Here is a 24,332-nt window from a genome sequence, read left to right as displayed (position 1 = left end):
AATAATTAAAATGGACAATTCAGAAAACTTTACAAAAATACTTCTTTTTATTAAAAGCAGCAAAGTTCAAGCAGAACAATACACAGAATGTAAACATCACTAAGTTCAGCTCCAGCCTGCTGAACCTTCGAGGAAGTCTACACTAAATGCGTCTACCACACTAGCGAGTTAACAGACTATATTATAATTTGAAAATATATTTTCTACTTTGAATTAAGAAAAAGTAACTTATCGTAGTCTGTCCCAGCGCCAGATACTGGCATCATCACACACAGCTATAAGGATACTACTATCCCTGCTAAAACTGGTTTGTCGAATGGCAGCAACACATTTAGGATGAGTAAGAGTCGTACACCTATAAATAAAAGAAAATTATTCAGCTGCAATGTTAAATCTGCACTTGCTACTACAAGTGCTGTTTCACCACCGTCTTACTTATGTGACCTAGGAAGAATTTGAAGGGCAACAGGATTGCACCCTCTGTGATGTATTTCGTATTCCAAACCTGGAGTTGGGAAAGCAGCAATTTACCCTCTTTACCCATTGCCATTTCTCAACAATTTTCATGGAAGCATGGACTGAAACCTTACTAAATCACATTATTTACAACTTGGTAATCAATGTTCTTTTTCAATTGTTAGGAATAAAATATGGTAATTGGGTGATTCAAGACTGCAGCATTTTTGAGAAATGTGTATAGGCATTCATATACATATATATTTACATATATATGCACGCAAACGTGCAGTTATGTGTGTATAAATTTCATGTTTGTGTGCATACACACACACAAACATGCAATAAAATCACCTGGCCACACAGGCAGGGAACTGAAAAGCCATCCTGTTTTCTTCACATCACACTCAAGCTAACCTTTATATTCTCACTACTCTTGTCTTTTCATTTCTGTCTCATTTGTCATGAGCTACGCCCTCCTACCATCTCCTAATTGCTTTGTAAATTTTCCACCTAATTAGTGTGTAAGCTCTTTGAGGAAAACACAGTCTTTCACTGTATCTTCACACAGTGCCCCACACCATTTGATTGGGACCTCTTGGCACTGCTATAATGTAACAAAATAGTTTAAATAAATAAAGATTCCAAGTCCCTGAAGGTTAATGTTATTCATTTACCTAGTAGTTAGAATGGAAAGTGGTTACCACTGTTCAAGAATTCCTGTAGTTATTAGTATAGGAAAAAGGAAAGTGGCCCAACTCCCTTTCTCAACAAAACTATAATTAAACGTGAAGTACTCACTTGGCTTTATGAGGATCCTCTATTTCTAAATCCCAAACGTAAAGTTTGCCAACCTGATTGCCCAGAGCAAGCATCTTTAAAAGAAAGCAGAGAACATACAAGTTTTGCAATATTATCCCAAGGAACTGGAAGTCGGAATTTTATGAAGACTTCAAGTTGTAAGCGAGTATTTGGACATGAATGGCTTAACAAGTTTGTTGAAGGGGTTAGAACTGCTACATAATTTGCCTCCTTTTTCCCACTTTATTACCCTTCTCTGCAGGGGTAGACGATATCAGTAAATCTATCAGCTTCATATAAAGCCACCTGCAGCAGACAAACTCTCCTCAAACAGCACATTACATGAGCCAGGACTTGTGCCAAACACATAAATATGGAATCAAGTGAAAAGCTACACACCTTCAGATGCAGCGAGGTCAAAGCTCCCACACATACCTTTTGCCAGAAATCCATCGAAAACCTCATGTACCATATATCGCACTGGCTGTAATCAAATCTCCCAAGTATGGTCACGTTTGACTCACTTGGCTTGATTTTATCTATATCATCTTCCATTTTGCCAGGTTTCCAGCACACAATGGCATTTTCACAAGACTAGGGAGAAACAGTGAACACACAAAAAAGTCACCTATATTTACAATTTATATAGTAAAACATTCAGTCTAGTTATAATTAAACCTAACATTTCCTGTCATAGCTTCCCCAACAACACTAAAAAAAAAGTAAAACTGAAAAAAAAATCTCACCTTTGTCCTTAGATCACAGCCAAATCACCAACAATATATCATTGCCCTTTGCTGGGAGCCCACTGCCCTCACAGCTCTGCCAGAAAACCAGACTGCAGGAGCCCTCCCTCACCCACTTCAGAAGAAATCAACCACAAGTACTCAAAGACACTTTCACGAGCAGTTTAAATTAACCTAGATTTGAGGACTGTTCACCCAAATCCCTTCAACCAGCAGGACTTTGCATGCCCCAATTTCTGGCAAAGAGGCAGCGACACCGCCAAGTTTAATGCCTGCAAGCAAACGTTACTAGTGCTATCACGCAGATCAAAGGAACTCCATTACGTGAACCCTCGTTTCTCCCTTTAGCTGCAGGACCTCTCACGTAAGTAGCTGCAGAGCCTCTCTCTGGACATTTCATGCAGATCCTGGTTAGTTGGCACCCCTGTACTTTTAGCAGATCCATGACTGTAGCAATAATTCTACTTTTTGGGTAAAAGTTGCTTATCCGCACTTCCCAACAGTAGACAAAATTCACGATATACTCCATAAAATCATTTAACGCAGCACAGTTAACCTACAGCCCGAATTCCAGTAAAACTTCTACTGTTTAAGAACCTCAGAATAAGCAAATAAGAATATGATAGCTGAAAAAGCTGCTACTTTACCTTGGAAAGGATTAGATCTCCCAACCATCGTACACAGTCAACATAGTTCCTATGTATGTCTCTCGTAGAAAAGTCAGGAAAGTGAATTTTCTGAGAAATAAAAGGCCTATGGAGAAAATGGCCAAGTGAGGTTCAGGGAAATACAAGTCCAATTTTCAACGGCCAGTTTTAACATATCTCAATGTTAAAATGACAGGTCTGTCTTTTTTGTTGTTTTAACAGTTTTCTAACAAAGTAGATTTTGTATGCTTTTTTTTTTTAAAAATAAAAATCGGAACATTTTCATCCTCATTCCTAATGAATGAAATTGTTTTCTAACACGTTTAACTGTAAAAGACTGTACAGAGACAGTGCTAAGCAAAACCTTCAGATGCTGCACGCAGCTCCCATTGCTAAATACCTCAAGAACTGGTTAAAGCTCAGCTTTCCTGATGCTTCTTCTGCAACATCTAAATTGTCAAATAGAAAAGCACACTAAAACAGCATTTTTTTAAAGCATCATTTAATATTTGGTAACATTACCAAAAAAAGCGAGAGCATTTTCACAGCTAGTCTCACTGCTGAACATGTTCAGTGTGTTTTAGACTCTTCAATTCTCTCAATGGTTTAACTGGAAGTTAAGATTAAAAAATTGATGAACTTCATAAAGGAGGCTTTATCTATCATGTATCTAGTAGTTATGTTTACTTGACAATTTGCTCATATTTGAGGTCAGATAAGAAAAAGTGATGAAAATTAAAGGTATTACTACATAAATGGTTTTGTCCCAGCCCCAAAGTCAGATAACAGATACAATAATTAGTGATAAATACACAATGTAAAACTAAATTATTTACTATGCTTAATTACACAGATTTGATTCCCTCCTAGAAATTTCGAGGCAAGAGGAAGAAAAGCCACTGGCATATCTTAACACAAAATGAAATACAAGCTTTGATTAAGTATGATGATAATCCCACACATTTCCTAGTCAAGCAGATATTTTTAAATATCTTAGTTATTTTGTAAATAAGTGCCAGAACTTTGAATTCAATGACATTCTACTGAAGCTGACACCAGAAAGACATCTTCCACAGAGATTCAGTATCCCCCAACAATCCCCAGGTCACTCACTATCTCCAAGAACTCCCAATTTCTACAGGAATTAATCTGGGCTGTTGATGAGCATATTTATTTTGCAAAGACAGCCAAGAAGATGAAAACTACGTACCTGTTAGTTTTATTTGGATTGTACTCATAAGACTCTTTGATGGCATTTATCATTCTCTTGGAATTGATTCTCCAGAGTTTTAGAGAGTGATCCATCCCACAGGACATGATTTTTTCACCCAGAAGATCATAATCCTATGTATATGAAATAATTTTGAGCACCCCCAGCCTAAGCTGCATTACATCAACTCAGATTTTATTCCATCATTTCCATCAAAACAGCATCTTCTGCGTAGAGAATGCAATAAAACTGCATATTTCAAATAGAAAAAAAATACTAACAACTTAATCCTGCTCACTGCAAAGAAGCATAGTAGCTTAATAACTATAGTTATTCTCCCTCAAGGAAAAAGATGCATATTCGACAGCACTGACAGACAATGAATGAACCTACTGCTCGTGCTCTCCCTCGGTAAGTTCCCTAGGTTTCATTTTATGGAGCAACCTTGGCAGAACTCCAGGGCTACTACTTGGGTGATGAGTATTTACAACTCCCAAAGAACACAGAGTCAGGTTTCATGTAGGTACACACCTCAGCTTTCGGGTCACACGACAGCAAAGGAAACAGTTGTTAATAAGAGTATTAAAAGTTTCTATTCGGTATTTGCTGGCCTCTTTGCAGCCGCTGGAAAGCAGCATAGCTCACCTGAAATAACTTCTTTCCTTCACTACCACGTCTCAAAAAGGTTTATTTGCTCTTGCTGCTTTGGCTTGATAAGACCTCCAGAACTTTAAAAGTGGGACCATAATGAAAATTTATTACTCCTCCTAGCCCCACTGAGCTCTACTTTGTTGACGTCTAGGCTGCACTGAGAGAATTGGCTAGTGAAACAGATACAGCAAGTGAACACCTGTCCTGTTTATCGAGAGGTGGCCAGATCAAACCTCTAGATTTAAACTTATCTACCCCTTAAACAGCATTGATGCACTTCAGGGTTTCTGTTTTTGTTTTTCAGTAGGTATAGTATGAAAACAGTGCACAGGAGGACAAAAAGTTGCATATTACAGGCTTACTACCCTTTGTAAATCTAAATCACTGCCCCACAGTCTTCCACTTACTGCACTTAACACCTCATCCCTGTGCCCTTCTACTCCTCCAAATATTGCAACCAGCGTGTCTGTCTGGATGTTCCACAGCCTCAATGCATGATCTATAAAGAACAAATAAAATTACATGCTGCTTTTTACACGTACATATGAATAATATATTTCAGCTTCACCACTTTCAATAAAAGGTGTTCAAGTAAACATTTAAAAGGCACTTAATTCTTCTTCAGTTGTTAGAAACAATGGAACTGCATTAACTAAATTGACATTACAACTAAGCTACTGTTAGAGTAATTCTGTAATTGAGAAAGCGTGCCCGTCCCCCTCCCCTAGGGATAGCTTCTACAGAAATATACTTAGGTCTTTAGGTCTTCTGAAAAAGAAAGAGTCTGATCTTGGACAAGTATGCCTTTATTTAGTCTCATCTCAAAAGCAATTTTGTATTTCAGAAAAGAAAATGTTAATTTTAAGTCATTCTTACATCAGCATTTATAAAGCTTTTATTTTCCCTTTTTTTTTTTTATTCTTTAAACAATTATTCTTTATGAATCACAGACTGTAGGGATGGGAGTTACTGTTTCCATAAACGATACACATTTCAAAGTCAGTCGGACTAATCCACTTGTTTAAAGGAAGTTTAAACAATTTCTAATGAAGAACCTCTACCGTATTTCCCATTGGGTTCCACAAATACACTGCACTGAATTACAACAATGCCAACTCGAAGGCCACACAGGCCCAAACATTGTCCTCTTTTTCTATTCGTCTCTCAGCCAAGCAGTTCTGAGACCCCAGGACTCTCCCACCTCATGCCCAATTGTAGGTAGCACCCGGCCCAAGACTACAGCTGATGTCAAAAAAGTATTAAAAAGACAATACACAGAACTTTAGAAATTCAAAAGCACGAACTTGAGGTTCCCAACCCTAATTCTCATGTCGTGTCCTCAGTAACACTGAAGTCAAAAGCCCCCTTATGTTGCCAGCCCTAGTGTTCCTGAAGGCTTAACTCTTGAGGCAGATCAAGTATCCCCTCCTTTAACAGAACAGCCAAGATTAGGAAGTTGTGACTGTTTAGACTGGCCAAGCCCATGAGACACCATACCAAAAAAACGCTTCTCCCTTCCCTAATATCCTTTTTACGCAAAGTCCAATTAAAGTCAGAGCTGCTCTTGAGAGAGGGAATCAAAGTTTTGCCCATGACGAAGGTGGTGAATGTCACCTGCAACTTTATGACATTCCCACTAGATGGCAAGATGCTTCAACAATTGAAAACTAATAACTAAGAAAGGAAAGAGCAACTCCAATTCTCACATTTCTTTCTCTGAAAAAGCAGCACTATTCACAATCCCGTTGCACCACAGGTGGAGTTATTTTTAGTGTAGGCCATGGATTTAAATACGTGCATGATGTACAGCCATAAAGAGCAAGATTTGCTCTAGACTTTAAAGGTAAACTTGTTCAGTGCCATTAACAAAATTCTCAAAGACTTGAGAGATTTTGGCCATTTTCAAGACCAAAAATCCAATCCAAAGTATCCTGATTTATACAAAAACAAAAGAGTTTTGTTTTTCCTCACCTTTGCTTACAGATAAAAGGAGATTTGGATCTCTTGGATGGAATTTCAGTTCATTGATTGCATTTCCATGGCCCACGTAGTGCTGGGATAGAATTCAGAGACCAAGTTATCATTTCCCTTCATGTTTACATGTATTTAGAAGACATATGTTTCATGCCTTACTGAAACACAAGCTATATCCCAAAGTTCTGAGCACTCACCTTTATGCACTGCATTGTAATGGGGTTAATTATCCTGATAATACCCCTGGACCCTGCCACAGCAAGAAGAGGATGGCTTGTATTGCTATCGTACGTCCACGCACAGGTATAGAAATTTTCATCTGCCTACAACATCTCGTGTTAAGGAACATAGACTTTTGGTCTGGTTTTGAGTAAAATAAACTTTTTTTTAAAAAATAAAAAAAAATGGACTTTTTAAAACAAACTTGTTGCTATTTTATTAAAGTGCCAAGGAGTCTGTGCTGGTCCAATAACAAAAAGATAAATATTTGATTATACATCTGCAAATATCAGCAACATTGACTTTTCTCCAGATGTTTCCTCACTTCTGTTCCATAACACACAAGGAACACCTCTCTCTTGGCATCACTTTTCAACCTCTTTCTCCAAACCACTGAAAGACTGGGAATAAAGATGAGGATGAATCAAGAGCAAACTGACCAACAAACATTATTACTCAGAGCATGAAATATCATTCTTAGGCTTTAAATCCAGGTCCAGTCCAGAGAGAAGCGAAGACCACTGTAAAACAGCGGATGTGAAACACCGCACAAATTAGCGTTAGGAAGATTAAACCAACAGAGAATTGGTTTTCAAATATTTTAATACAGCTCATTCCATGAGCCTGTGTTTCTAATATTCTTTCAATAGGAGGGACTCTAGGATGTGGAAAAGAAAAAGACTTGGACCTAACATGAGCAATGTGCCACATGAGCAAAGTATGAAATCACAGACAAAACCTGTGTGTTATTTTTCCTACGAAGCCTCTTCATCTGATAAAGAGGAACCAAACAAGTGCCTTTTTGAACTTAAAAGGATACGTCAGCATCCACGTAGGACTGCAACAGACGGATTTCTCCTTGGGAATGACATTCATATAAGGTAACCTGTTAAAAAAAAAAAGAGAGCAATTGTGATATTTCAGGAGGAAATCATATGCACCTGTATACTGACTTCCTTATGCAGAGGGGCAGAGTGCTTTTATGCCTTAGCTCTCATCCATTACCCATTTGTTCCTCACAGGTGGGAATGGTTTGATAAAAGATGCTCATAGCAGTTTCAGTTTAACACCACTCCAGGAGTTGGCAGTCCTTCCCAGATACTGCTTGACTTGTCTCAGTAAGGTTAAGCCCTGTTTGTAACCAGTTACAGGGCAGCCGCCTCCAACTAGAGGCAGTCTTTTACAGCAGTAATTGATACACAGTTTACTCTTAGTTTAGCACTTTTGCTAACTGTCAGGTGGAAGAAGCCAGGAAATGAAAGGCTTCTTGTTTATTCACAACACTTCCACAGAACGCGCTTCAGAGTTATTTTCAAGGCTGAAATGACATTGATCCTTCTCCATAAAAAGCCCATAAAGACACTCCCACAGGCCATTAATTTAGCTACTGAGCTACCTGGCTTCCTTGCAGACACTTCTCATCCCATTTTAGAGCATACAACCGTTTGGAAACAGTAACACGTACAAAGGGTAATTTTAGTGACAAGATACATTTATGCACCTGTCTTCCTTCCTCTCTGTTTACCTTACCGGAGGAATTTCCATCACCATACAGAGGCTAACTCCCAAATAGCTAAAGCATGCCATCACACAACAATTCAGAGGCTGCACCTCTCCCAGATAACAGACGCTACGTACCTCAGCAGTAAAGCTTGCTATACGAAGGATCTTGTGTCAGTGCTAAACACAGGTAAAGGGTTTGGTTGAAACCAGGAACGCAAACAAAAGCACACGGAAGGGCTTACGGTTAAAAACAGATTACTCACTCTGTTGCTGCCCACAGTGGCAAAAACGAGAGGATCACCTTCTTTACTGTGCCAGTTAAACTGGACTCCAAACAAAGGCTGACCATGGTCCTCCTGGAGATGCAAAGTACGATTAGAGACAAAATAAATAAAACCCACAGACACATTATTTTTGTGAAACTCAGCTGTGGTGGTAAACAGTTTAATTGCTACGTTCTCCTCCAACTACCAGGTTCCCATCCAGGATAATTTCAGGTAGCGAACAGTTAAAAAGAACAGTTTTGTTGCGTCACATTTTCACTGGGCTCTCTTATGGGAGGCTAAAGAAATACTTCTCCCCCTCTGCCTCCCCCCCAAAAAAAGGTTTTAAATAGTGAAGGGGAAGAACTGTTGTCTCACAGTTACGGCCAGAAGTTTGGCAGAACTCCTGAGTTATATTTGCAGCTCTACTATTTACTTTGTTTTGCCACTACCAACAAGGAAAGCTTTTAAGGCCAAGTCTATATGCATTTTATATTACTTTCACACACGGATTCACAACTTCACAGAGGAGACCTACAAGGACTAAGAAGAATTATGCTGGTGTAACAGTGGAGAAGGGTTACATTTAGCTATTACAGCACAGTTAGGTCTTGCAGCTCTCTCACAGATTCGATGAACTAACTCCAGCACGTCACAAAGCTGCTGCAAAGTTCATATCTACAAAGTGTTTTCAGATCTCCTTCAAGAACAGTCACCAGAAGAATGTCAAGAATTATTTTTAAAGAGCTTACATCAGTTTAAGAGAAGAAAAGCAGATATGTTTATAAATTGTGATGAATATGGTGGTGCTTGTTATTAATTGATAACAGTATTTTGGCCTGTCCTGACAGGATGTTTTCAGTAAGAATAATGTTCATTAGAGTGCCTCCCCACAGGGGACTGTCTGGGACAGTACAGGCAGGAAGGAAGTGTCTCATGATGGCTGTTAAGCAGCCTTCAAATGGTAGGGCTTCAGAGACAAGACGAGAAATATTAGCCCTGGCAGCTCTGACCTGTGCAAGCACCAAAGAATGAATTTGAGGAGGGGGCGGGGAGTTCAACACTTCTCAGAACGAGCTTACTAAGAAGTAAGGAGGGCCGGAAGAATTTAAAGTAGGCAGTATTTACTGAGAAAGGCGGTACCTGTTATTACCTCGGCAGGCAGAGCTGGAAAGAGACTGAAGAAAATCTCTGAGTGAAGGCCCTCCCGCATTTCTTAGAGAAAGGCTGTAATTTTCAAAGCTGAATACACATTAAGAAGAATTGTTCACAGTTCAACTCAAAGTATTACCCATCATAACATGAAAGGACAAAGTAGTGGGTTTGTGGGATGGGGGAACAGGGGAAAAGCAGCAAGGTCATTAGTGACCCCAGGACAGAGAAAAAAGCAGGTATTTGGCACCAGCAAAGAGCACTGCAGCTTAATTAGAGATGCAGAATGAGGAAAACACTTGGGTATCTATCTGAAGAAGTTATGCTTTCCTCATCTAACCTACCATCATCCTCACTGGCCAGAGAGAGCACATACTGTTTTGATAATACTTATCTGCTCTAATCTTTGTTCCAGCTACTAACGATGAACCAGGTTTTTAAAAATTTACACTGTTAGGTGCTGCACATTCTGGTTATCATGAGATGCCCGATCTGGTTTGTGCAGACAGCCAAGTTTGACCTACATGCTGGTTCAAGAGAGGAACTGAGAAATGCCATCTTGACCCCGATATAAATAAAGGGCACAAAACCCAAAATACTCAGGTTCCTCGTGCACCACACAGAAGGCGCAGAAACCAACAGACCTCCAGCTGCTACAAAAGCAGATAATCAGTGGTTAGTTCTGCCCTTACTCACCCAACGCCAACGCAGGTTCAGGCAGGCAAAGTGAGACTAGAACTGCCTTTAGACAGAAGGCAGGGAAATAACCACCAGGCCAACGCAGCCGAAAATAACCACCTGCAACTACACGAGCACACTGTACAGTGCTAGTGAGGCACCAACGGACCACACGCGCACTCCCAGTTCCCCCAAGTGGAAGCAAACCTTCCTGGCGGTGGTTTTAGTCAGCCTTCCCTTTCAGGGTAACAAACCAGGATCCTGCGCGTGGCTGGTTCCTGATTCCCAGCTCAGGGGACAGTGAGTAGAGGGTGAGAGACATCGACCTGCTAACAGCTACTGAGGCACACTCTAAACAAGAGCAAAGGGTCGGGCAGATGATGGCGTTGTTCTGAAGGGAGCACATCAAAGGAGAATTCTGTGCTGGAAGATCTATAAAAAAAATTATACATAGATGTATGTGAGGATGTACTTCTCCTCACTGTATATGCTCAGTTATAAACTACGTTTCCACTCAGAGAGCAACGATTTTTTCAGGACGTGCCACAGTAACTCAGTACCGTAAAAAAGCAATAAAAATAAAACACTTTCTGATTTCCTGTCATTTTCCAAGTTATATATTTGTTTTCCTGATGCCTAAATTTCAGCCCAAATAACTTCCACACTAGTGTTTAAAAAGCATATTTAGCAAGCAGTGTGTTTTTCAGGCTGAATCATAACCGTTTAACGTTCAAAGCAGTGGGCAATGGGCATGTTTTCCTAAGGGGGGAAAAAAAAGGAAAAAATAAGAGTAGGAAATTGAAAGAAGCAAACAAACCATAATTTATACACCTCTAAAGAACATTAAAATAAATTTCCATGTCTTTAAATCACGTTGACTTCTCATTAATTTCAGCACATACGTCTTACAGCATAGTTCAAAGGCAGAATGGGATATACATGACATGATATCCAAAGAGTCGTGTCTTTCTGAACCTATATACAACATTCAATCGCTACACTTTATCTTCACGGTATTTCCAAGATTAGTACGGAGGAACAGGAAAAAGAAAAGAAGAGAAGCTTCCCCAAAAACAAAGTAAAAAAGGCTGACCAAATTTGGCTGCTACCTGGTCTTTAAACCAGTTCAAAGAGAAATGGGAAGACACAAAAAATATCCTGCTTAGAGTGAATGTAGCTTTTCAGCTGCGTTTGATTCCCCTTGCACAGGAAACTGGGGATTGCTTAACCACGCAGGGTGGTCCTTTGGGTCACCCCAGAGCAGGGATGAGGGGATGCTCTGTTTTACCAAAAGAACTCGGTAAATACTAACCACTTTGGGATATCTGGTCCGTGGAAAGAAAACAAATACGCTCAGCAAAACTCAGGACTTGCTAAATGTTTGGGTGCTGGAAGGCCCACGCCAGTGGCTGAAGCAAGACTTTAAGCCACAGAAAGCACCGTCTGCGGGGGCGATGCCTGTGAATCACAGGAGCAGCTGCCTACCTAGGTCAAAGCGAAAGAACTACTCTTCCTCCGCCGCCCTGAAAGAGATAACGTGGTTTTTGAAGCATAAAAGTTAAGATCGACTTGCTTCCCAGACACTTTTGTCAGCTTAACTTCATATCGCAACTTCTCCAGTGGCAAAGCTCATTTAGGAGGTTTCCAGGCTCCAAACGTCTCAGCCCCTCCTGCTCAGCTACCCAGTTATTTCCGTGAGACGATCTGAAGCCTTAGTTCAGGAACAGTGTCACCAGCAAAGCTTAACAGTTGTTGAGAGTGTGGGAGAATGACAAACCCACTACAGGAATTCTGCAGCAAATGCAGATGCATTTATGTCGACTTCTTGTTAGCCAAATATAAAGTTTAAGAGAACTCCCATCTTCTTCCAGGTCCAACTTTCCTTTATTCAGAAATCTTAGAAAAATTGTATCGCACAGTGTGTTTACAGCTTTTGACACGCAGATATCCCCCCCAAGGCTGGGGAAGGAAAGAACACCCTGACAGGGCGCAAGAATCCAAATGTAAATAATTGATTCGGTTCACCATAGTCTGCAACTATGCAGAAGAAAACGATACCCTAAAACACAAGAACGGGGAGTAAAGATCACGAATCCCCGTCCCTTAATGCCTCCAGATGCTCTGTGGGAATATAAATGTGACCTACATCAGGTGTGACCACACAGTCACAACACTCCTGATAAATTAACCGCAGCACACAGCACACCTTTTACGTCAATTGCCTGAAGACAGAAAAAGTGATATTAAAAATGTGAGAAGAATGCTGTAATTTAAGAAGAACGTTGTAATTTATTTTTTTAAGAAGAATGTTTTAATTTCTTTTTAAAATACATTTCATCAGGCAGAAAAGTCCGTATGAATTCTGTGCTCTGCATCACGTTGTCACGTTTTGTTTGGTATCAATCTGTTTATCAGCATCTTATCTCAATAACTACAGCTCTGGTGAAATAATTATAAAATACCATACATAAAACTTTGCAAAAACATAAAAAATAGGACTAATTGCAGCATTACCTACTGATTCCTGTTTCCCAGTATTCTTTTTCTTCAGAACTTTGGGTATTCCAAATAAGAAAGGTACTTTCATCAAATAAGCACAGAACATGGATATTTTGAAATATTCTCTGCTCTGTGTGTAATTATTTTGACGCTGTCACATAGTTTATATCACCGCCAGCAAACGGTACCCACCATCCCCACGCCGAAGCTTCCATACACCCACCTTTAGGCTATTTACACATTTGAAGGAGTATTTGCACTTCTTTGACTTCCATTTGCCTTTCCCCCAGCTTTTTCTTCCCGGTGCGTTAGGAGTGTTCGTTGGGGTGTCCGGGCGCTCCGTGTTAGTACCACTTTCAATGCTAACAGCATCATCCTAAAAACAGGTTGTACAGAATACAGTAAGTGTAAAATATAAATAAAATAAATATTAAAAAGTTATACAGAATATAACGAAGGTATCATTAAATGGTATATGAATTCAGCTAATTCCAGAGCTCGGCCTTTTCATTTTCCCTCCTCCATAAGGACAGCAGATCTCCCAGGACTTTTTATTTCTTTATTTAGATTCACGTACTTAAATCCATTGCTAACGTAATCGCATTTCTCTCCAGAAGCAGAACGTGAGTCACACGAGGGCTGATCCAAAGGGGCCATACGTGCGCCGTGATCTAGCGAAGTTTCCTTGGAATACAGGAAGCTGCCCTTAGGAAACGTCTCAAGATAAAGTGGTTGCTTTCCCTGGAAAGCATCTCTGACGCAGATGGAACGAGTGCTTCTGAAGTAAGGAATGAAGAGGGTGTTTGTGGAAAAACATTAGGTTATGCCACGTCAGGCATCTAGCCCTGCTGGGAGATTTCTGGACACCCTCAGCAGCTACAGGCAAAGCGCAGCCCTGCAGTAACGCGCTTCTGCAATAAGTCAGCACCGCCACTAGAAGAGGAAGTCCCACCCCTCCCTCTGCTCTTTTCTACAGATTCCTGCTTCGACTTAAAGCTGCATTAAAAAAAAAAAAAACACACCACAACATAAAGAATAGTTTCCTGTCTGATCCAACCGGGCCTCCAACCAACAGCAGCCAGAGCCAAGGTAAGAAGGGGGAAAGCTGAAATAAGGGGTGGGCAAAACCACCCTTAACATAACTTGGTAGTTTTAGGTCAATTTGCAACAATTAACAGAAAATACTGTTTGCTCTGGCAGGCAAAAAAGCCTATCGTATCCCGGGGCACATCAGGCACGGCATTGCTAGTGGCTGAGCGAAGGGATTGTCCTGCTCTGCGCTGGTGCGGCCTCACCTCGAGCACAGGCTGCAGGTTTGGGCGCTACAGTATAAAAGGGACATAAAACTATCAGAGAGTGCCCGAAGGAGGGCTACAAAGATTGGGAAGGGTCTAGACGGGAAGACATATGAGGATCGGCTGAGGTCCCTTGGGTTGTTCAGCCCAGAGCAGAGCAGGCTGAGGGGAGGCCTCATGGCGGCCTGCAGCTCCCTCACGAGGGGAGCGGAGGGGCAGGCGCTGAGCTCTGCTCTCTGGGGACAGCGACAGGACCCGAGGGCACGGCATGGAGCTGGGACAGGGGAGGGTCAGGCTGGGTGTTAGGGAAAGGTTCTGCACCCAGAGGGTGGTCGGGCACTGGGACAGGCTGCCCAGGGCAGTGGTCGCAGCACCGAGCTGCTGGAGTTCAAGAGGTGTTTGGACAACGCTCTCAGCCACAGGGCCTGATTTTGGGGTGGTGCTGTGTGGAGCCAGGAGTTGGACTTGATCATCTTTGTGGGTCCCTTCCGACTCGGGCTATCGTGTCATTTTACGGTTCCACATGCAGCCCACCTGCAGTACACCACCCACAAGCACATCCATCCCCATTCCCTGCATCCCCCATCACTGCACGCTCCACCTGCACCACAACAAGCAGCGCCTGCAGTTCCACACGAGAAACTTCAGCTTGTTAAATCAACATACCTTTTTTTCCCCTGGCAAGTTAGTCTGGTCATCTTCCACCAGAAAGCTGGGAGAAAACATCTCAAATGAGGCCACGTAATGACTACAGCTGAGCTTGGGGAGACAGAGGCAGCCTTTCACTGGAAGATGTTCGATGTAACACAAAGCTGCAGCAAGAGCTCCGCTAGGAGCATGGAGTAAGGGCAGCTGTAAACATTAGCGCATCGATTCCCACCAAACATTTATGCTCTGTCCCAGTTATCACATTTGTACCATCAGCCAGAAGAGGGACAGACGTACGGGTCTTGGGGTGCCCAACAACTTTGAAAACCAGGACATCAATGAGGAGAAAAAGGAGGGAAGACAACACACCATGGAGGCTGCAAGGGAACTGCCCAAGCCTGGAATCACTCCCAAAAGAGCCAATCCTCTCCCAACAGGCATAGCTGGCTCTTCCAATTTCTTCTCTTGTACCCTAAGAAACTTCTGAGCTGTCCAAACTCTGGTCTCCCAAGAGTACTCGCTATCAAGAGCCACACCACTTCACAGAACCTGTAACTACGTCACCAACAAGCTTGCCTTTGGGATGCCTGTGGACCAAAAAGACAGACTTCCCCCGAATCAGTTGTTATGCCAAACGTAAGCAGAATCCAGACCTTTCTGGACTAGCGGGGTTCAGTAACAAACCCTCGGGAACAGACTGCTTTCCCTTTTGAGACTGGTCTCATCTTCAGTAATCACACAGCCCACGTGCTAACCTACAACGAACACTAACGCAAGCCCCAAATCTGACACCATATCTCACTCAGATTCACAAACGCACGTATCTGTAGGGCAAACATATGTTTGTTGGTCTGCACGAACAGCTGCCAGACGATGATGAGCAGCTAAAAAGGTTCAGCAGCAGCAGGACACAGCACCTTGGGGCTGTTCCCCCATGAACAGCACTTCCAGGGGGTACTGGGGACGTGGCGCAGATCCCTCACTTTCTGGATAAGTGCTCTAACCAAGGAAAGTGTTGTTCAGGGATAGCACCCAAGTAACTTCCCCACTGCAGCAGCTGCATGAGTTAGATACCTGTGACTGCCTTTTGGGTACGGAGCTGTTCTGTACCAACCATGCTACCCCAAGCCCTGAGCACCGGACTCAGAATCCTAGAATCGTTACGGTTAAAAGAGCCCTCCAAGATCACCTGGTCCAACCACCCCCCTACCACCAATGTCACCCACTAAACTCTCCCTGTCACCAATGTCACCCACTAAACTTCCCCCTGTACTCGGCTCTGGTGAGGCCGCACCTCGAGTACTGTGTTCAGTTTTGGGCCCCTCGCTACAGGAAGGACATGGAGGTGCTCAAGAGAGTCCAGAGAAGGGCAACGAAGCTGGTGAGGGGTCTGGAGAACAAGTCTTACGAGGAGCGGCTGAGGGAGCTGGGCTTGTTCAGCCTGGAGAAGAGGAGGCTCAGGGGCGACCTCATCGCTCTCTATAGGTACCTTAAAGGAGGCTGTAGCGAGGTGGGGGTTGGTCTATTCTCCCATGTGCCTGGTGACAGGACGAGGGGGAATGGGCTAAAGTTGCGCCAGGGGAGGTTTAGGTTGGCTATTAGGAAGAATTTATTTACTGAAAGGGTTGTTAGGCATTGGAATGGGCTGCCCAGGGAAGTGGTTGAGTCACCATCCCTGGAGGTCTTTAAAAGACATTTAGATGTAGAGCTTAGTGATATGGTTTAGTGGAGGACTTGTTAGTGTTAGGTCAGAGGTTGGACTCAGTGATCTTGGAGGTCTCTTCCAACCTAGACGATTCTGTGATTCTGTGAACCATGTCCCTAAGCACCACATCCAACCTTTCCTTAAACACCCCCAGGGACGGTGACCCCACCACCTCCCAGGGCAACCCGTCCCAATGCCTGACCGCTCTTTCTGAGAAGAAATGTCTTGAAGAAATGCTTGGAGCTCACATCCTCACCCCTCACAGCTGCCTTCTGCTGCCAGCGCCTGAGCGTTATCCCCTACTCCTCCTCCACCGCGGGGCCACACGTGCACACTTACACCAAGTTTTACTCTACAACGCGGCCGTGAAGCCAAATGACACGAGGAGAAAGACCGCTGGCTCTTTTCGCTGTTTCACGGGGAAAAAGACAAATTAAAAGTGCCATTTTAACGCCTCCCCTGAGCACCACCTGGGGCCTGAGCCCACTTTGGTCGGGGCCAAAGCCCACCGTGGGCCCCCAATTCCCCCTCACCCACGTGGAGGCGATGCGGGGGCGCTCCCTCAGCCCCGCAGGGCTCCCCACAGCCGGAGGTCTCCCCTCGACAGCCCCCACAGGGGATCCCCGACCCCCTGAGGGCCCGGCCGGGGGGTCCGAGGCCGGGGCCCAGCCTCAGGAACGATCGCGGCGTTGCCCCCTCAGAGCGGGGCCGGGCCTGGCCGCGGCCCCTTCGCCTCAAACCCAGCGTTTGGTCCCAGCTCGGGCCTCACGTTCTCGTCTCCGGACAGGTCCCCGGGGTTGCTGTTCTCGTCGCTGCTCAGCTTCTGCTTCTTGGCCGGCATCTCGGGCCCGACTCCCGCCGCCGCCGCCGGGGCTTCTCCCCGCTCAGACATCTTCCCCGCCCCCGCCGCGCTGCCGTAAAGCGCGCCCGGGGAAGGTCGGCAGGACGCTGCCGGAAAGCAGCGCCGCGCCCCGCTCCGTAGGGAAAGCCGGGGCAGGTGCCACACTGCCGTAAAAGGGCCTTTCCCGCGCGGCGCCGCTGCGCTGAGGGGCTGGGGGGTGCTGATGGAGCTCGGGGTTAAATAAAGGCGGGTTTAACTGCGCGGAGGCGTGCTGGTGTTTTATGTCGTTGTTTGGCAGGCGGTGTAAGTGTGCTGTTAGTCACCGTGGCAAGCTTGGCCGGCTGAGTGGGTGTGTGTGAGTGTGTGTGAGGTGTTCTTGTCCCACAGTCGCTCTGTCATACAATCCTATAATCATTAAGGTTGGAAAAGCCCTCCAAGATCATCTGGTCCAACCATCCCCCTACCACCAATGTCACCACTAAACCGTGTCCCTAAGCACCATGTCCAACCTTCCCTTGAACACCCCCAGGGACGGTGACCCCACCACCTCCGTGGGCAACCTATCCCAATGCCTGACCGCTCTTTCTGAGAAGAAATGTCTCCTCATTTCCAACCTGAACCTCCCCTGGCACAACTTGAGGCCATTCCCTCTAGTCCTGTCACTGGTTACCTGTGAGAAGAGGCCGACCCCCAGCTCCCCACAGCTTCCTTTCAGGCAGTTGTAGAGAGCAATAAGGTCTGCCCTGAGCCTCCTCCAGACCAAACCCCCCCAGTTCCCTCAGCTGCTCCTCATCGGACTTGTGTTCCAGGCCAGCAGTCCCTCTGTCCATTTCATGCTGCTCTCAAGTGCCTTTTAATGTGCACGAAGTGCGGGTTTTTTTGGTTCTTTTGCTCTCCAAAGAGCCCCACAAAGTGAGCATACGAGGCAGCTGGCGAGCCTTGGCACCTGCCTTGTCACCTCAGGCACAGATGAAATACAGCAATAAAATCCTGTCCAAAACCCACCCGGCCCTCTGCTCCCCAGCAAACTTCTACCACGGCTGTAGATAAAATGCTGCTGTTGCCAGATTTTAATTTATTCATCTCTAAAACCGCAGGTCCCAGAGTCATAATAATTATGAACAGTAAAAAAAAAAATAAAAAATAAAAAAATCGCTACCAAAGGGGGAAAGTAATCTGCCCACAGGCACAATGTCTTATCTGCTTTTCTTGTAGGGGCAGAAACAAGTCTTTCCTCCCTGGGGGAGACATTCCGGTCTTGCAAAGTGGTTTCTTGGAGGGCAGTGACAGAGGTGAGCCTGCCTTATCTAAACTTTAATCTGGCATAAACTTCAGAGATAAGGAGGAAGAGAGGAAGCTTAAACTGGTGTGTGCTGTTTTTAGCAATAGTCTCTTTTCTGCTGCAGATCTGTAGGCTCCACTGAAGCACTGCATAATATATAGCAAAAGGTTGTAGATCACAACTAATAAAAGCTCTGGGAGCTCACAACTGCTCAGATTTGTGCTCTAAGATCAAGGTTGTGATAAGAGTGGTTTATACCTTTGTGGGAACGTATACAAAGAATGAGCAGACTTGAGATGCCAATCTAAAAATATCCTGTCATAATTTAAAAAAAAATACGACAGGATATTTTTAGAGTGGCATCTTAATTAAGACTAAATCACGACTGTGCTGCAGACCTGTGAAAAGAAGGCACGAAGTTTTCAGCAGTGGAAGGATTTAACTTCTCACCATGGGTGCCCTTGAGCTAATGGAGAGAAGACAACTCCTCTGCATTTCGCAGCTGTCAACTGACATCCTCCAGATGGCCACACACCCAGCTCCGCCACCTTTCAGTGGCTCATCCAAAACATAAGGGGAGTGAAAGCCTCAGCCAACCTATGATTCTTGGTCTGCACACAGGAAACTTCTCCGCCCACACCCACAATCAGCCAGTAAAACCATTCCGTCTCCATCGCCAACTCGCTGGGCCCAAACTGGTCTCTGCCTTCTCCCATCTGGATGCTAGAGGACTTCTTTCACTAGTTACAGTCCTGCTGGCCTCTCTGCCTGGTTTTTAGCCTAAACCACTTGCCTTTTTTTTCTGTTTTTTGCTATTTCAGAAGGCATGAAGAGCCAGTACACCAGGGGAGATGAGTTTCCAAAAGTCATAGTACACTTCATCAGGCATCTATTTAAAGAATTAGCTTGTGGTTAAACACTGGCTTGAAAGCTCACAGAATGTACTTCACTTTGTGCTCTGATAGGATTCTTTTTGGAAAGCCTCTGAGCTTTTCTGTACCTCAGTTTCTCAGCGGTGTGATGGACATAGACTTCCTCATATCATGGCACGGGATGGGGGGGTTGGATTATGAAAATATATGCATTATGGTTCTTGATTTGTTTAATTGCTATGGTACTATGATACTTTTATATAATATACGTAGATTAACTAAGAAGTAATAAGGCCCTTGAAATAGTGTATAGAGGAAAATGGGAGAACAATTATATTAAAAAGAAATCTGCAGTCAGTTTCAGTTAATGATGATTTAGTGGTATTTTGTGAGCACACAGTGTGTGCTTGGGAGGACTAGATTTGATATATATAAGAGGATTTTGCCAAATGTGAGTTCTAAAAGGACTGCAATAGTAAATGCTAAAAAAAAAAAAAAAAAAAAAAAAAAAAACAGTCATGGGGTGTTCAACAGATTGGAAGGTGTTTTTTTTTTTTTTTTTTTTCAACATACCAGAATATTTCTGGATCATACAGGGACACTGAAACACTTTCTATATGTGTGGGAGAAAGTAAATCAGACTCACTCCTTTCATTCATGCTCTTCAAGCCATATTTCTTCACAGAATCACAGGACCATGTGGATCAGCAGGGACCTCCAAAGATCATCTAGTCCAACCCCTGGTCAGAGTGGGTCCACTTAAGCAGGTTGCTGAAGGCCTCGGCAAGTCCATTTTCAAATAGCTTCAAGAGCAGATTTTCAAGACAAGTCCTTATTCTCTGTGTTTGCCTACCCTCACGGTAAATATTATTCTCCTTGTACCAGGTCAGAAGTTCCCATATCCCGGTCTGTGCCCCTTGCCTCTCATCCTTATCCTATGCATCTCTGTTTTCTCTGTGCCATCACATTAGCTGTAGGAAGCAATAAGCTTCCTCCTTACCTTTGTCTTAAGGCTGAACAGATGCAGTTCTTTCAGTTTCTTTACATACATCAGATCTCCAGTCCCCTAACCAGCTTGGTGGATCTTCACAGGGCTCAATCCAGTATATCAATATCTTTCTTGTAGTCAAGTTCTTGTTGGGGAGCTCAACACTGGACGCTTCTGGGATGTGCTCTCCAAATACCAAACACAGAAGAAGAACCACTTCCTTCAACTTGCTGGCTACATTTTTGCTAATAACAGGTTTTGGTTAACCTTCTCTGCTGCAAGGGCACGCTACTGACTCACATTCCACTTGCTGTCCACCAGGACCTCCAAGTCTTTCTCTGATGAGCTCCTTTGATGGCCCTTAAACTTTACTCTTGCATAAGGCTGTTCCTCTCCTGGTGCAGAATATTACTGGGGTGCCTTTGATGAACTTCATTAGATTCCTGTGAATCCATTTCTCCAACCTTTCTAGTTCTACCTTCTCTTCAGAGAAGCCCTGACCTCAAGCCTATCAGTCATTCATCCCCAGTTTAGTACTGTCCACAAATTTGCTGTTGTTCTCCCCCATCCCATGGGGTGTTCAAGGAAAGGTTGGACCAGGTGCTTATGGCATGATTTAGTGGGTGACATTGGTAGTAGGGTGATAGTTGGACCAGATGATCTTGAAGGTCTTTTCCAACCTTAATGATTCTAGGATTGTATGATCCCATCATCCAGGCCATCAATAAAAGACATTAAATGGTCTTTTATTTATCATCTCATCCTAGAAAGCAATCAATTTGCCTTGGTAAATCCACACTGGCTGCTCACAATCTCCTTCTTGTCCTTCCTGGGCTTGGGCATGACTTCGAGGAGGATTTGCTCCACCACCTTCCCAGGGACTAAAGTTAAGCAGACTGGCCTGTTGTTCCATGGATCTTTTTTCTTGCCCTCCTTAAAGATAGGAGTGATCTTTAACCATCTTCACCCATCAGCAGCCTCCCCAGATCACTCTAACCTTTCAGAGATGATCAGGATTGGCCATGCAATGACGCTGGCCAGCTCTTCCAGTAGCTTTGTTGCACCCCGTCTGATCTCGTGGGTTTGTGTACATCCAGTTCATGTTAGTGCTTCCTGTGCTGGGTACAGCTTCGCTTCCACAGACTCTGCAACTAGGGTTGGGGAACCGGGAAGCCTAAGGGCAGAACATATCACTGAAAACCGTGGTAGAAAAGCTTGGAGTACTTCAGCCTTTTCCATGTCCTTTATCACTGCCTCCATTGAGCAGTTGGCCCCATATTTTCCTTTGGTGCCAGTGCACCTACAGAAGCCTTTCTTGTTAACCTTCACCTCCCTGTCTGATTCTAACTCCAGTCTGAGCCTGAGATTTTCCTAAGCCTGCTTTCCTGATGTCCAGGGCTGTGTTTCTACTAATTTTCTTGCTCGTGCCTCTTGCAGAGGTATTTTCCCCAGGCTGTACCTGGCCTCCAAACCTCTCCCATCGCTCAGTGGAGCAGCTGTGGGCCTGGCTTTTTGGAGCTCTGGCATTTACAGCGGGCCCTGGCCCTTGTGCTGCCACTAATATTGTGCTGCCCTCGGTCACAGTTACTTTACCTATGTGCAGAGATAACCCTGCTTCTGAATTGCCCATCTGCTGTGCAAAAGTGTTCCTTCTTTTTGATATTGACAGGTTTTCATGGGCGTATTGGTAAGAATGGCTGAATTAACTGGCAAAAGTAAATTTTTAATTTTGTTAGCTCGACGGGAAAACATAGCCATGGCAACTGAGGTGGATTCTGTTCTGCCTCACGTATTGTCAAGAGCCCTGTCACTTAAGCTCCAATTACAGAGGTCGTTTTACTGCTATTTTTTTGTTAAGAATCTGAAAACACAGCTGGATTTTCAAACACCAGTAGAGTTCGTACGTCTGACAGCTAAAGTCATATTTCATGACTTATGAAAACAGCATATTTCGAGACCAATGAAAACACATTCACACAGAAACCCAACGCGTCCCCTTTGCATAATGGAAATGCAACAGCCAGCAAAGGCTGCGGTGTTTTTCCCCTCTCACTTTTGAAAGATTAATGGGTCAAGCCTTCAGCTGACTCATGCTCTGAAAGCAGGGAACAGCTCACACGCTTAAATCTTGCGGCAGAAGTTTAGGATGGTATGGATAGAAGCCATGTATTTTAGTCTTCTGCTCGAGCTAACGACCTGCATGAAAGTGGAAGGTGGATCTGAATCAGACGATGAGACAGCCGACTTGATCTCACAGCTCAGCGCCGCTAAAAGAAGGCTGTCTCACCCACCCCCATTTCTAAACCTTCTCTGTGCTCCTAGTTCTGGTTTTCCACCATTTTTCTTCCCCGGTATTTGCTTTTCAAAAGGCGTTCAATGAGGCAGTTCAGCTTGCTAACCCAGGAGAAAACTGCCCAAGCACAAAGTAACTCGATCTTTCTGCTTAGCTAATGAAGATCAGACTTGTGCAAACCTTCTGCTGACCGCCTGAAGTGGTGCAAGGGAAGGCTGGAAGCTGCAGGCAGGGATGAAAGACAGCTGAGAAAGAAGATCCCCTCCTGATGGTGGTGGGGAGCTACAGCTCAGCCGTCTCCCAAAACCTCCCTGTGTGCTCATGGTTTGACCAAGGCTGAAAGGTTTGACCCGAGACTATCTGTGCTACTTTAACAGCTCTGCTGCCGTGCTGGCGGTAAATCCAGCAAGCAGTAAGCAACAGTAAATCCTAAACAATCTGTGGTTTCACCGTCGGCACCAGTGCTGCTCAGGCACTGAGCACCTCGGAGCCCTGAGCATCCCATCTCTGCCCACCCAGCTAATTTCTTCTGCTTCCCCCTGCCCTCCTCGTCTGTGCCGCTGAGCGATTTGTGTAGTTGTGCAATGAATCACACAGGCCGAACAGTCTGGCTCAAGAAAACAAAGAGGATTTCTCCATTTTGTCTGGTTGTATTGGATCAGTCCCCTTGTTTTTTCGCCGTGTAGCTACACAAACAGTTCTGCTGGCACAGCGTGGGGAGTGGCACAAGGATGACTGGTGGGAAGAGGGGGAAATGGGAGGAAAAAAGCCAGGGTTACTTAAGCCAGTATCATCACCAAATCCTCGTGGACCCACAGCTCATGTGACCAGAGCCTTTAGTCTAGTTGAAAATAACCTTTCTTCCAGAAGAACTTGTTCTGTGTGTGAAGGAGCTCTCACCGAGACAGCAAGGCACTTTTGAACTTTATAAAGAGTATTTATGAAGGGATTTGAGACCCCAGTTTGTGGAAGGAATGGGGGGGATCTGCAGCCCACGCTGGCCCTGTGTCAAGGTCCAGTAGCAATACCACCTCCAGCAACAGGAATTCAGCTGCTGGTTTGACACGGTACTTTTGTATCAGAATTAAAAGTGTCCTAAATGCCAAGAGCTACTGTCCATCCCGTTGGCCATCGAAGAACTTGTTCCTATCACCGTGAATGGTAAGGTACTGAATCTAACACCAAAGCACCAAAAAAGTCTGAAAGGCCAGCATAGGAAACAGTTCAGATAAACTGCATTTCACTTTCCCTGTCTACGTAGTGAACATACGTGGAGCTACCTACCTAAAATTTTCTCCACATCTTCCCAAAAATAACACTACAAGGATGCTCCCCACCAAGATTTGCATTCAACTTGGGAAAGATGCAACAGGTCACAACCATCCAGGGAAGCCCCATGTCTCCGTTACCTCCTGGTGCCTTTTGGGTTGAGTATTCATGGCCTGGCTCTGTCTGCAACACCAGGGGGTTGTCCTAAAAAAGCACCCCCGTTACACAGCCAGTCCATGGCAAAGGCAGTACAGACCAGGCTTTGTGCTGCACTATCTGTTCTGTGTAAGCCACGCTCGGCAAAGGAGCAGCTGATGTGAAAAATATAAGGATAATTGAA

At 44.2% G+C, this 24,332-nt stretch overlaps 1 protein-coding gene and 1 long non-coding RNA gene across 2 annotated transcripts in view; one reads left to right on the top strand and one right to left on the bottom strand.

Annotated features, from left to right (window-relative positions):
- Positions 1–28: 28 nt before the first annotated feature.
- EED (embryonic ectoderm development) lies at positions 29–17,521 on the bottom strand. The gene is made up of 12 exons (XM_083819508.1): positions 17,217–17,521; positions 13,023–13,175; positions 8,471–8,563; positions 7,525–7,590; positions 6,683–6,808; positions 6,483–6,564; positions 4,919–5,010; positions 3,861–3,994; positions 2,651–2,756; positions 1,693–1,851; positions 1,258–1,331; positions 29–355 (listed from the first exon to the last, which is right to left on the bottom strand). The coding sequence occupies exons 1-12, from the start codon at positions 17,337–17,339 to the stop codon at positions 229–231; spliced, it is 1,335 nt and encodes a 444-aa protein (XP_083675634.1). The 5' UTR covers positions 17,340–17,521; the 3' UTR covers positions 29–228.
- Positions 13,378–24,332, top strand: part of LOC310892145 — a 30,289-nt gene continuing 19,334 nt past the window's right edge. The window contains exon 1 of the long non-coding RNA XR_014577906.1: positions 13,378–13,888. This is a non-coding gene — a long non-coding RNA (uncharacterized lncRNA). The remainder of the gene's footprint in view (positions 13,889–24,332) is intronic.

This window comes from Anser anser (assembly GCF_964211835.1).
Source record: "Anser anser genome assembly, chromosome: 1".
Lineage (NCBI taxonomy): Eukaryota > Metazoa > Chordata > Aves > Anseriformes > Anatidae > Anser > Anser anser.
This window is presented reverse-complemented; position numbering and strand designations above follow the sequence as displayed.